Genomic DNA, 14,201 nt, shown 5'->3' on the forward strand with positions numbered 1-14,201 from the left:
GCTCTCAGCATCTTCCCCCATTGGGGCTCCTTCCCTAGTGTGCTGCCAGGCTTCCTGGGCCTGGGTAGATTCACATGCTCTCTCGTACCCCAGTGCCATTGCATGTGCTGTTGTCTCAGCCTGCAATGCCTGCCCTCCTTGGTCTATCTGGTGAGTCCCAGTCATTCTTCAAACCAGTTTACGTGATGTCTCCTGTAGCCTTTTAATATTGCACTTAACACTATAACGGAACGTTATTCCCCACAGCAGTCTGTGAGCCACTTGAGGGGAGGATTTATGTCCCAGTATTCCAGGACCTAGCCTGGTGCCTGTAGGAGTAAACCTAGCAGCTATCTGTGAAAGCCTGAAGAATCTGGGGAGACCTCGGCCCCAATCAGGATGGTCCTGAACTCGAACGAGAACATGACCCTAATTTACCTAATGGGAACCAGAGCAACAGTACTGTACTCTTTTTGAAGAAAGATGATGACGACGGGTATTTCCAGCTTCTAAAACGCCTGGCACATGGTGTTTCTTTGTTTTTGCTTTTGTTTTTCCTTGGCTGTGCTGCGAAGCTTGTGGGATCTTAGTTCCCCAACTAGGGATTGAACCTGGGCCCTGGCAGTGAAAGCGCCAAGTCCTAACCACTGGACCACCAGGGAATTCCCGGGGCACATAGTGTTTTGATACCAAGTGGTGGGCTGCAATTCAATTCTGACAGTAACCCCCCAGAGTTAGCGCAGACCTCACTAGTTAAAGGGCAGATGACCCAGAACAAGACTGCCCTCATTTCAGACAGCTGGGTATAAATCTAGGGGGTTCTCATGATTCCTCTCAGGCTTGATAATTCTCTACAACAACTCACAAAACTCAGGAAAGTGCTCTACTTACGATCAAAGTTTTATTATAAAGGATACAGATCAGACCCAGCCAAATGAAGAGACACATAGGGCAAGATCTGGGAGGGTCCCAGATGCTTCAGGGTTTTCTCTCCACGGATCACAGTGCATCACCCTTCTAGCACATCAATGTGGTCACCGACCAGGAAGCTCCACTGAGTTGTCAATGGGTTTCATTAAGCAGGCATGATGGATTAAATCATTGACCATCTGATTGAACCCAATCTCCAGCCTCTCTCCGCCCCCTGGAGGTCAGACAGGCTCAAAGTCCCAACCCTCTAATTACATGGTTGGTCTTTCTGATGACCAGCTCCCAGCCCTAAGCTATCAAGGGGCCCTCCAAGAGTCACTGCATTAGCATAAACTCAGGTGGGATCCAGGAAGCTCGTGAATCATTAAGATGCTTCCATCACTTGGGAAATTCCAAGAGTTAGAAGCTCCATGCCAGGAACCTGGCACAAGTCCTTTACTATATAACACACAGTAGATGCTCAACAATTATTTGCAAGGCAGAAAGATACACTCAAAATGCCAGAAATTGGCAGGGGAGAGGAAGGTAATTAGGCTCTTAGGTTCTTCCACCTGACACGTGGAAGATAGGCATGTAAAGGTGGACATATTAGGTTATGAGAAACCAATACCTTTAAACATTCCAATTATAGGACGAACTCCCCATGCTCTGGCTTATATTACCAAGCACTCTGATGATAATTTGGCTTCCCAGGTGACTTGTTTTTAGAAAGAGAACTCTAGCCAGGCTGACACGAGCCTGCAGGTCTGCCTGAGTCGATTTCTTGTTGTAAATTAATAAAGTGGCATTCTGACTTACATAGTTCAGTCTCTTCGAGCTCTCTGTGCTTTCCACCATGAATATGGCTTCTGCTCCTGCAAGCCATGTGCTGCCCAAGACGCAGCCTTGGACCCTGGTAAGTTCTTCCAGGCTGGTGCCACCCTGGGAGCCTCTGGGAGCCTTCCAGTCAGCTCTCTGCCTCTACATTTCAGGGTGTGGGCTTCAGGGCATTCACAACATTCCTGCAACAGAAGAGTTTCGGGAACACCCCAAACTGGATCTGAGTGACTTGAATATTATCTCAGGCAGCTATGTCTGAGATGTGGTTGTAACTGAGAAAGCTTAAGCCTAGTTAATTTTATTCCACTTGACTTAAAGAGTATGTGAAAGAAGGGGATCTAAGGACATCTATAAATTATAAACCCCAAAGCACGAATTTCACAGTGTTTTTTGGTCTGGGCCAGAATCTGGACACACTGACTCTGGTGTACCTAAGCCTTGCAGTGACTGAAGAGATATACTCTTTTGGAGGAAATAGAGAATTTGCTCCTCTAAAACTCAAATGAGGGAAGATTAGCCCACCTTCAACTGCAATTTGACTTAGTGCTCAACAAGCAATCTCCTGATTAATCATTAGACCTCTGAATCACCTTTGCTATATCCTCTCTATTACAAATTAATAAGTGACATTCTGGTTTATACATCTGCTTTTTATGAGTTTGGTTAACGTGAGTTGGTCCCACAAATCTAATCCACTGACAAAACTGAGTTTCAAGCTGAGGAAAGTTGAGAACTAGACTACAGACATAGTGACCCCCTCCAACATATTGTCAGCCTGTGACTAGACAGCCAACTCCTCCCTAGAACACATTTATCTCACCACATCCCTCAAACCAACACACACCGAATTCAGGAACCTGTTCTACAGTATCCCTGAGTCACGTTCTCTTTGGATACCCCCAATGGCCAGGACCTCATTGTCACAACACCTCAAAGCAGCCTGCTTTCTTGGAGATCTCAGTTGTTAGAATATTGTTTCTTAAACTGAAATTAAACCTGTCACTTCATAACTTCTACTTACTGGTTCTTTCCCAAAATATAACAAATATTTTTCTGTGCCTAGGCTGCCTATTCTCAGTTCCTCCAAAAGAACTTGACCATGATGGACTCCAGCCCTCTCACCACCCAGTTGTTTTCCTTCTAGCTTTCCAGTGTCTTTCTTGAAAACATGATCCCCCCTGCCCCAAATCTGATCGGTCCACTAGCACTATTATTTTTGAGACATAAGATATTAGTGCAGCAAAAGTTTGTTATTTCTTTTAGCAGTTGCATCTCACTGTTGGCTCACGTGCTTCAGATAAAAATGCCTTCATCTCAATGCATTTCCCCTTCCTTTTGGATTTGAAGCTATTGAAATGAGATACATGTCGGTAAGGCTGTGGGTTTACTATGGTGAGCTTACTTCCCCCTTTGGTGAATGCCGTTTCTGTTCAGTCTGAGGGACAGGGTCCTTAGCTCAGGACAAATATACAGAGCCATTTCAAGAATTCAGACCTAAGTAGTGAATGAGTTTTTCTTAGAAAGAAAAAAGAAAAATCCACCTTTCTTGAGGAAATGAGCCATCATTAGAGAGCTGGGAATGATTTTTACTTTTTTATTCTCTAGCTCCTGGTGGGTAAAAGGCACTCGCATGGGCTTGATGAATCTAGCCAACCAGCTACCAATTTCAACTGGGGACAGGGGGAGGGAAAAGAAAAGCTATTTTACTGAGGCTTTTTCCCTTTCTGATTCTAGAATATAAATATTGTATATATAGTAAAACAGTGTAACCAGACCTAGGATGTAGTGACTTGGTTCCTTTCAGAATCCCTGAGACAATCTGGGATGAATTTTCTGTCATCTGGAATCTCCTCCTTTCCACAAGCCCAAACTGTCTTAAGCTCTAATTTGCCTATTTGTTGTTGACTTAATCTAGACAAATCTGCCTATCACTCACACTCCCCCACCCTGTCCCTCAGCCCCTCAACATCCTTCTCCTCTCCACTGGCCACCCCACGCTCTCCTCCACCCAACCCCGGCCCGCAAACCCACACGGGTTTAAAGTGTAGGTTTTGATGCTCTCATTGCCCACGGATCGCAGGACAGACGTTCCCAGGGACAACTTTGAGAGGCCACGTGCTCGTCCCCCTAAGGAGATGGGAGAAATCCCTGCAGCTCGGTTTTGTTCCAATGGTCTGTTCAGTGAGTGATTCCCGTTTCCCCAAAGGCTGCCCCTCATTAGCATGAACGGGGGTGGGGGGGTGGAGAAGGGGTGGGGGGAGAGAAAGAGCAAAAGCCCAGGCTCAGTTTTAGAGCCTGGGAACCGTGTCTACAAACATGACAGCTAGAGCTTTCTGGCTCCTCTGTTTGATCGTTGGATCATCTCCCGAAGCCCCAGTGGCGGAGAGAAAAGGTAAGATCGATGAAACGCTGAGCCCTGGGAGAGGGGCTGGGATCCGGGGGCGAGCTGGGGAGAGGGCGCGATGAAGGGCGGGACGAGAAAGGGGTCAGGGCTTGCCAGAGAGGAGATTCCAGGTCCGGGTTCGTATTCGAAAGGAGCAAAATGTGTCCCCAAGATTGTGTGTGTCTTGGCAGCCTTTATAGGAATGAAGCCAGTTGTTCAGCTACTGAAATGATCTCGAGCGAGCCGGGCAGGCTGGAGAAACTTTGCATGTTAAGTAGTTGCTCCATCACAGAGGAGGGAAAGTGTCAAAAGGGGTCGTGGCGCGCCTTTCGGGGGCCGTGCGGGCCGGGCTCGCGGGACGCGGCGGGCGGCGGGCGCCCGGAGGAGCGCGGGGTCCGCCCAGCGCCCAGGTCCCCGTCCCGCCGGCGATCAGAGGAGCTGGGTGCGCCCCGCCGGGGCTGGGAGCGGAGGGAGCCGAAATCGGACCTTTCTCCCCTCTCCCTGCAGCCGCCAACCAATGGCCTTGGGACACCTGAGTCTTTAAAACACACACACACACACACACACACACACACACACACACACACACAATTTCATGCCTGAGATGAAAATTACGGAGGGAATGAAGAAATAAGAGGTTCTCTGCGGGGAGGTGTTTTTGTTTGGCTTTTACTTGGATGTTCTGTTTGATTCACTATCTCTGGGAAAAATAGCTTCCGCACCTCACAGGGTAATTTACTTTGGGTTATTTTTCCACATGGAAATTGAATGACTTCAGTGGCATTTAACCCAAATATCAGACAATCTTTCCCATGACAACAGATGGTGATATCAATGGGGAAGCAGTTGTGAGGTCAACAGTTGACAGTCAGGAATTGGATATCCACCAGAACTTTATTCAGCTGTGTATGGGCAACGTTGAACATAATGAGCCAGAATCAACCTCTCTGCAAAAACATGAACTATAATCAGCTATTATTGCTGGGTGAAAGCTGATTTTAAAGGAGACTGTCAATTTGGCAAGATAAATCACTTTAAATGAAGTGTTGCAAGAACTGCAAATGGGCAGACCAAGCTCTTCGATGCCAGAGAGAAATGCTGAAAACCAGCCGTTAAAATAATAGAAAAAATAAAGATGGGCTCTTGTGCCCGTCTGGAGGGCACAGGGACCCAGGCAAACGGGGAGGTGATATTGTGTAACTGGGCATGGAAATTGGCCCAGCTTCTAAGCTTGTTGAAGTTTGCTCAACAACCTGCCTGCAGAACTGGGGAAAATCACTAATAATTTAAAAAATTTGTTTTCATGCCGTTTGCCATTTAGGAGCTTTTCCTCCACCATGGGAAGGGGTGGGGGTCGGGCAGTGTAAGCGATGCGGGTGCTTTTACACTTAACCAGGGGTCTCTGCGCCCAGCCACGCTTTAAACCTCCTTCTAAGCTGCGGTTTACTACTAAGTGGTGTCCAAGAAGCCAGATAAAAATCCACTCACAGATGCTAGACTCTGCACAGACCAACATGACAGTGTAAACACGGATGGGAAAACCAAATAGTTCTGTTGTCAGGGGCGCTTAAACAATTAGGAGAACCTGTAATATGAGACCTTTCCCCCTGGGGTTTGCTCTTGGTACTTTCTCAACAAACTGTACATAGCAAAAAGGCGGATGTTTACATATATATTAAAGAAAGGGCAAAAGAGTTTGTTATTTAACCAAAGTTGTCAGTTATCTTTAGTCCTAGAACAAATAGGTGGTTGTAATTTGAAAAGCTATTGATTTGCAAAGCCTCCTTAACAAAATGAAATGTTCCCATGTGGTGAGAAAAATGTTCTTAGTTGCCCTCATTCTTAGAGGGCAAGACCCTCATCTCCGTCTCCTTGGGGCCTAGGAAATGTGGGCTCACCACCAGCCGGGGCGCCTTCCTCTTCCCCCTCCCGTTCTCTTTCCTTCACTTCCATGTCTGCTGCCCTCTCCACGTCGCCTCTCGCAGGTGTACGCTACGTTTACATTGTCCCCCATCTCCTCTCCCCAACCAGAGCCATTTCTTCTTCCCCCCTGTCGGCCTCTCCTCCCCTCCACAGCCTCATCTCTGACCGCCTTCCCTCCTCTCTCAGCCTCCCCGGCCTCCCCTCCCCTCCTCTCGGCCTCCCTCCCCTCTCTTCTCTGCCTCTCCCCTTCCCCCCCCACCCCCGTCCCCTTCCCTCCCCTCTCAGTCTCCCCTTTCCCCACCCCTCCCCTCTCCTCTCAGCCTCCCCGGCCTCTCCTACCCTGACGGCCTCCCCGGCCTCTCCTCTTCTCTCCCTACAGCCTCGCCGCCCCACAACCGGAAGCCCGACCCCGGCGGCGGCCCGAGTGCGGAGACTCCTGGGCCCCGGCCGCAGTCGGTCCCCGAGACCCCGCGGCGGCCGCGCGCAGCAGAGGCCGCTCCCCGCGCCTGGTCCGACCTGCGGCGCCGGAAGCCCCAGCCGGCCGCCGAGAACCGGGCCGGCTTCCGGGAGGCCGCGCGCGCGCCCGCTGGCCCGCCGAGCCCGCGCCTCTCTCAGGCCGAGAACCGTGCGTCGCCGCGCCGCGTGCCCGCGCTGGAGGACTCCCCGCGGCGCGCGCGCGCCCGGGCCCTGCGCCTCCCGGCCGCGCGGCCTCCTACGCGCGCCGCCGAGGCCCCCGCTGACCCCGCCCACCCCAACCGGCCGCGCGCGGCCGCACCGCCCCCGGAACCCGCGCCCGCGCCGCCGCCGCGCCTCAGCCCACAGCGGAGGGAGGATGCGGAGCCCGGCGCCGAGTCCTGCGCGCGCGCCTGCAGGGCGGACTTGGACGAGCGCGAGTCCTACTGCGCCAGCGAGTTCGGTGAGCCCCGCCCGCAGCTCCTCCCGGGCCCGGGCGGCCGAGCCCAGGCCGCGGGGCGAGCCTTTCCGAGCCGAGAGCGCCGGGCTGTGCACCGGGACCCCTAAACCAAACCCTAGAGAAACCCACCCACTCGGTCCTGCAGGCCCCAGAGCCGTGTCGACTATTTCGTGATTTGTTAGAAACGCACTGGGGAGAGAAAGAGGATGTGAGCGCTATGCATTTCTCCAAACTCTTTGTTTTTTGAAAGCAGCAGTCAACGGAATCGTGCATGATGTGGACGTCCTCGGCACAGGGATCCGGCTGGTGACTCTGCTGGTGGACCGGGACGGGCTGTACAAGATGAACCGCCTGTACATCACTCCGGACGGGTTTTTCTTCCGAGTCCACATATTAGCCCTAGACTCCTCTAGTTGCAATAAGCCATGCCCCGAATTTAAACCTGGTATTGAAACTCATCTAAGTGATCATTTTATATATGTTCTTTATGTCACCATTGTAACTTTGACATGTCACAGCCCGGTCTCTATCGGTTACCCCAGTACCTTTTTTTTGGGGGGGGGAGGGCTATTCTAAAATGAATAGAATTTAGAAGACAGGTATTATTTCGGCCACTCTGTGATTTAAATTCCATCAGCGCCTCCGGTTAAAGATGGGAACTGAGCGGATTCCGGTTAAAGATGGGAACTGAGCGGATTGGCACAAAGCAAACACTCAATATTTGTTGACAAGTGGAGTGAATGACGAAACACTGTTGCCAGACGGGATGCCTAAGGGGCTTTTTAAACTGAGTTTAGAGACGTCTTTTGCTGGGCGCGTGTGTTTGGGGGGGGCGGGTAATGCCCACTCCCACGTCTTTCTAGAGATGTGCTCTGTAAAATCCTGCTGGCACTGTTGTGATTAGGACCTTTGTTTCTAGTGCTGGCTGTTTACAGGCTGAGTAATCTGATTATCTTATAAAGGTCACTAGGCTATTTCCACCTGCTGTCTGAGGTTTAAATGTCTGAGATTCAGCATGTGCAGCAAGATAAGAGATTCAAGCTTAGGCATTTCTTAAAAGCCTTACATTTTCTTATTGTTACGTGGTATTTGAAAGATAACTACGAATTTATATTTTGGTTTTTTTTTTTTTCAGGCAGCAGGTATATTGTGATGGGCCACATCTACCATAAGAGAAGGCAGCTACCTACAGCTCTGCTTCAGGTCCTGAGAGGGCGCCTCCGACCAGGAGATGGACTTCTCAGGAGCAGCAGCAGCTATGTGAAAAGATTTAACCGGAAAAGGGATGGGCAAGTGCAAGGGGCAATTCACACCCAGTGCATTTGAAACATACCAGCCTGGCATTTCTGGATCATAAGAGACTTGGAATTCAGCAGCAAGACAGGAAAGGCCTATCATTAAGTAATCGGATTTTCCTTTAGAACAGGGCACACAGCTCCTTTCGGAACTAGTTGCAAAGTGCCAACTCTCATCTTCAGGTTGTCACTTTTGTACAAAATGCTTCATCAATGGTTATGCTTCTGAGCTCTGTGGTGAAGTTATTCAACTGGTGTGCCGGTTACTCACACAAGCTCAGGTAACTGACCTGTCCAGTTAACAGATCACTGCTTCATGTCGTTTATTTTTAATTATTTTAATTTAAATACATTCTTCAGTAGAAATAGTTCACAAAAACATTTCCTTGATTTTAAATATACAATTTTGAATAGTTTATATCATGTATCAAACCAAATTTTATACTAAAACCATCACATTTTAAATTCTGTACATAACAGTAAGTGCACTAGTCAGACGTATGAAATGTCATTTAGATCACATTTAGATCAAACACTAAAGTCAGAGCCCGAGACAAGTATTAAAGTTTTACATTTAGAGTACTGAAGGGCTTAGTCAAGCAAACAAATGTTTGTTCAAACAAGTGTTCCTGATGTACCAAAATATAAGATACAGTTTATTTTCATGCCTCCCTGCTTCTAAAATCCTATGTTTTGTGCCATGCTGGCAGCTATCCCAATACCAAACATATTCTGGGCGTATCTGATGTCATTTTTCTATTAAGACCAAGTATCATGTTTGTGTTTGTAAAGCAGTAAATCTTTCTGTGAAATCAGATCATGGATGCACCTGGTTTTTTCAGCCTCACTGAGCCCCAAAAGGTTTGGGAAAAAGCATTTCTCAAACTTACTCCAAAAACCCTGGAACCAATATTTAATGACGGCTTGCAAGCACGTGAATTTTAAACGTTTTCCAGTTGGCTTGAAAAAGATTTAATCACGAACTGAATTTATTATTGATTTTATACCTCAGCCCACAAAGACATTAACAATTTTTTTTTCAGAAGACCAAGCTGTGCTTTAATTTGAAACGCTGTGAATAGAGACACTGATAATCCATGGTTGAAGATTACTGCCTAAAGAAAGATAGAAAAAAGAACTCCACTGAGGAGACAAAAACAGTCCATTTGGTGTCAGATGAGATGCACTCTGGAGCTCAGGATGTGTCATTAGTCCGTAATGGCAGAGTCTTTAAAGGCCTCGCAGAAGCACTATATACACACAGGATGTCAGGACAGCACAGAGAGACTGTAAGACATAACAACTGATTGTGATGGGAGATACTGTTACCTTATTTGTCCCAAACAGGGGGCAAAGAGGTAAAATAAAAGTTGAGAGGTTGTGACTATGCCGTGGTAAAGCATTAACTGAGGGATTTTTTTAGCGAATTTGCCAAGAATGAGTTGTGCCCAAGCTTATTAAAAATTATCTTAGAATTGCTTCTTGGGAATCCACTGCATTATTACACAAACCATTGGCAGTAGATTAGAGTATGCAGTGAATGAAGAGCTTCTGGGTTAGTTTTCTTTAAGATAAAAATTAACTAAGACAGAAGTAGCACCGGTCACAAAAACCAAAGCCGAACTTTTAAATGTCACATGGCTAAGTGGTGATCCTGAGTAACATGGTGGAGAAAATTACAAAATGGCCAAATAGATAAATTATTAGTTGGATGGCCAGATGTTAGAGCATAAAGAGAAGTGTTATAAATAGCTCTGGTTTAAAAGATAGAAAAAAAGTCACTTTGATATAAGCCTGAGGGTTAGGGTTTGATTAGATTGCTTTGATAATAGTTTCTGAGAAGTTTTGGAATCACACCAAAAGTGCCAAAACTGTGATCTGTGTGATACTTGGAGGTCACACGGTTAGTATGTACACCTTGGCAAACACAAGCAGGCCAGTTTCTTAGAAACGTTGTTAAACTTAAGGCCATCATTCAAGACCAGGTTTGCAATGAGAGATGAGCGAGGCTCGGGACTTCCCTGGCGGTCCAGTGGTTAAGACTCTGTGCACTCTCACTGCAGGGGGTTCGGGTTCAATTCCTGGTCGGGGAACTAAGAGCCTGCATGCCAAGAGGCACCGCCAAAAAAAAAAAAAAAAAAAAAAAAAAGAAAGTGATTGAGGCTCAAATGAGGTAGAACAGTGGTGCATATGGGGATATATGCACAGGAGGCGGTGCACAACAGGCTGGGAATTCCAGGTTAGGCAAAAAAGTTTAAGGAGAGTCTTCTCAATATTCAGTCAGTACCTTCAGTACAATCTTTTAATTTTATGGAAAATTTTAATTCCCAAATTCACTGTAGTTCCGAATCCTTTTCTCCTGTTGATAGATTTTCCTTAGCACGTGGGTTTGTGCTCCAAAGACTAAAGGATCACGGGCACAATAAAATACCCTGTTGCCTTCAAGAGGAGCTCAACACATCCCTCCTTCCATTCAGCTGTTGGAACTCAAGCGGAAAAAAGTGTTTTTCTTTTGGTAGGGAAAGGTCCATAAAACATACTTTTTTTTTTTTTTTTTGTACTAGCTTTTAACTGTCTTTGAAAGGTATCACTTAGCACTGTTTATATTTCTCTTAAAATCATTTTTAAGGTTGATCAAACACAGGTATATGCAAACACCTAAAAACTGACCCACTACCTACAATGAGTAACTTCAGTTTCGGGTACAGGACTTTATCATTTAAAAAATATAGCACTTATTTCTTTAGTTGAATTTGGTCCAAATTGGATCAAGCGGGGTGTGATCTCCCAGGAAATGTCTTTTTCGGTATCTTGTTCCAAGTATCCAGAAGTACTTCAGAATATTTCAATTTATTAAAAATCCTTCCCCCAAGTACTTATAAGACATTACTTTGCTCATGAGAGATCACCATTCTCATTTTAAGGACAAGAAATCTGACACTTATGGGTAATGGCCTCAGTCATGAGGCTAAGTGTGTAGATTTAAAAGGTCACCGCACTGGCTCTTTAGTATCAGAAACACACAAAGATGCAGGGAGTTTGCCTAACAAATGAACAGAAATAGGGAAAGAACTTTTATTTGCAGATTCCAGGAAGGTAGATTACAAACAGCAGCAAATCTCAGAGTCTCTTAATAACACTCCAGGCCACTTGAAATATAAAAAGGTAATTGTTTTACTTTAGAAAATATCTCTGAAAGTTCACAATTTTTTAAAACTACTGCAGGACATTAACTAAAGTGCAAATCCTGCAGAATTTGGGTAGGAGAAAAAAGCCTTACCAATATTATGAAAATACTTTTTATGAAATGGTTTCAAGGATTGTGAACCTGGCAGATGAAATATAACAAGCATTGAAAATACTTTTAGCAAAGGAAATCTGTTGATGCAAATTAAACATATATACAAGCCCAAAGACTGTGTAGAAAAAGCCTAACAGTATAACAAATGTGCATTCTACTACTTGGATTATTGAAAGCAAAATAGCTGTAATACGTATATTTTATTGAGTAGCAGAAGCTTGTCAAATACTCGTAGAAAAGCAGCTTTTGAAACTCAGTATGTTATAAGAATGCACGTTTTTCCAAAAATTACTTTTGCAGCACTAAAGCTCTGTAGTTGATAAAACTATAAAATGTCTATGTATTTATATGGTGATAGAAACTGCAAAAGGCTTTATACTATTAAATACATATATGAAATTAACATATTCCTGGCCTGAGGATTCCCACAAAATTTACCTTTTTTGTACAATTAGGCAATGCCAACATCTACAGAAAATATGTTAACCAACCAACCACTATTTCATTAGAAACCGCACCAAATCCAATGTCAAAAACATTACTTTATTTTTCTAGGATGAAATGTCCTATTACGTACAAAAAGAACTGCTGTTTAAATTTGCCACAATCTCTTAAAAACATAGCAATCTATTGCCTACAGGTAGGAAAGTTCTTGCTGCAACAAATTGTAAATGATTAAGCCCATCTATATCTATATATATATGAATAAATAGTACAGAAATACTGTGACATGATGAGATGCAGAATAATTTTATAATTCATTAAAATGTAGGATTCTTGCATCAGCACAGTGTATACAATATGTAACATTTTTTAAAAGTAAAAGGACAAAATAACCTATATTTGACTACTTCCATGTTAGTATTTTAAGCAAAAACTTTGTTTCCATGTTTTCAATATTGAGCAATTAGTCTCTTTAGTTTGTAAGCATAAGTTTAAGTGATATTTTTATGTACAAAAAGGAATGGGCTTCATTAGATAAAATTAACCCAGAATAACTTGTACACCTGAGCCTGTAAGAAGAAAGAACTGGGAACTGTAGCAACATCTTTCTTTTAAGAAACTAAGGTCCGGGAAAGGTTTTGCATAGCAGGGTGATGTTAAACAGAAAGAAACTTCTAAAAAACAATAAATGGATAAATTCCAGAACTTGGTAGGACAAAGCTAATACGAATTAGTGCAAAATCTAGTAAAATTTTTGCAAAGCTGCATAAACCAACTATGGCAGATCTCACAGAAGCTATTATTACAATGAAGAAATACAACATGTAAGATTAGAACACTGAAAGGAAAAACATGCAAAATACGCCTTCCTCTGCTGCTTCCATTTTTTCCCCCTACTGTTTACACTACTTCTTCTTATGTGGGAAAAAACTCAACCAACAAACAAATACAAAAAGGATGAAGTCATTTTAAAAAATGCCCTTCATAAAATATAAGTAGTGGTCTGTAACTGATAATTTGCCTGGTATCATATAACATACAGATGAAGGCAATGTGTATTTTGTCACATTACCTTTTTTATTAGTCTGATCAATTGATGCAACAGGATTAGCACCCCTGAATATTCTTCTTCGATGTGATGACAGTGGGCTGGGAATTATAAAATGAAGGACCACTACTACCCTGGAGAAATCCAGGTACAATCAGATCCTTCTGCCTTTTATTTATTTACCTTGCAGCCCTCCCTTTCCCCTCAATGGCTTACAGAGAATCATTAGCGCACATTCAAAGACACCGTCTGTGGGAGAAAAATTATCTCCATTTATTTTGTTTCATATACATCCATAGTTGAATTTTAATACAAAAAGAAAAAAAATTAGAATCTGACAAATGTTTACAAACAAGATACCTTCAAATAGATTTTACTCATTTTAACCTGGTGCAGAGTAAATGACAAATTGTACTGTTATATTCAAGGCAACAGAGTCTGTAGTCCAGGACCACTTAGCCCAACCTTTATGCAAGCTTAATTTTTATCTACTATGAACAATAAACTCATTGTTGATTCCCAGTTGTGTGTGTGTGCACATGTGTACATAGCAGCTCCTTTCATAGAAAGAAAAGACATCTAGAGGTCGTCTTGTACTTTTACCTACAGGAATCATGATAAGATACAGAATGGATTACATGTAACCGGGGCTGGATTTTATAAGAAAAAATAATTAGCTGACAAATGAGGGCAGCAATAAAAAAGCGTCTTTTTTGCAACAATAAATAAATACAGTCGAAAGTTTTCTGTGAGACTCTAAACCAGCTTCTTCACTGAAGAGCAGACGTGGCATTTCCATGGAGTTACACTTGACCCCATATTATCATTTTTTCTTTCTTTCTTTCTTTTTTTTTTTTCTTCAATAAACAAAGTTTTCCCGCTTCTGCCACAATAGTAAAACCATTTGATCTTGACAAGATAATGGTGTCGTTGACTTTGCTTTTCCCTTGTCCGTTGGACAAAATTGGCCAAGAATATAATTGGACTGTTATGACCAATAAAAACGAAGTTTAGGTCAAGTCTTGTCAGGATAACCTGACTAAAAACATCTGGCTCCTTAATTTAAAACAGTTCAGACAACCAGATTCTTGCTGTGTTTTATGTTAGGTTAACACGCTGAACTTTAAGAAGCTGTAGACTGCAGTTTGTTGTTATGAGACCTACAG

General features: G+C 44.2%; 2 protein-coding genes across 14 annotated transcripts in view; one reads left to right on the forward strand and one right to left on the reverse strand.

Moving 5' to 3' along the window:
* The first annotated feature begins 3,984 nt into the window (after positions 1–3,984).
* C20H17orf58 (chromosome 20 C17orf58 homolog) lies at positions 3,985–9,057 on the forward strand. Its single transcript, XM_007185946.2, has 4 exons — positions 3,985–4,120; positions 6,414–6,950; positions 7,201–7,392; positions 8,083–9,057. Exons 1-4 carry the CDS (start codon positions 4,045–4,047, stop codon positions 8,271–8,273), a joined length of 996 nt encoding a protein of 331 aa, XP_007186008.2. The 5' UTR covers positions 3,985–4,044; the 3' UTR covers positions 8,274–9,057.
* A 4,228-nt stretch (positions 9,058–13,285) lies between these two features.
* Positions 13,286–14,201, reverse strand: part of BPTF (bromodomain PHD finger transcription factor) — a 141,174-nt gene continuing 140,258 nt past the window's right edge. For all 13 annotated transcript variants that reach the window (XM_057535434.1, XM_057535429.1, XM_057535430.1 and 10 more), the window contains one exon: positions 13,286–14,195. In XM_057535434.1, coding sequence (XP_057391417.1) covers positions 14,159–14,195 — 37 coding nt within the window. In that variant the 3' untranslated portion in view covers positions 13,286–14,158. The remainder of the gene's footprint in view (positions 14,196–14,201) is intronic.

The sequence above is a fragment of the Balaenoptera acutorostrata genome, chromosome 20 (assembly GCF_949987535.1).
Source record: "Balaenoptera acutorostrata chromosome 20, mBalAcu1.1, whole genome shotgun sequence".
NCBI lineage: Eukaryota > Metazoa > Chordata > Mammalia > Artiodactyla > Balaenopteridae > Balaenoptera > Balaenoptera acutorostrata.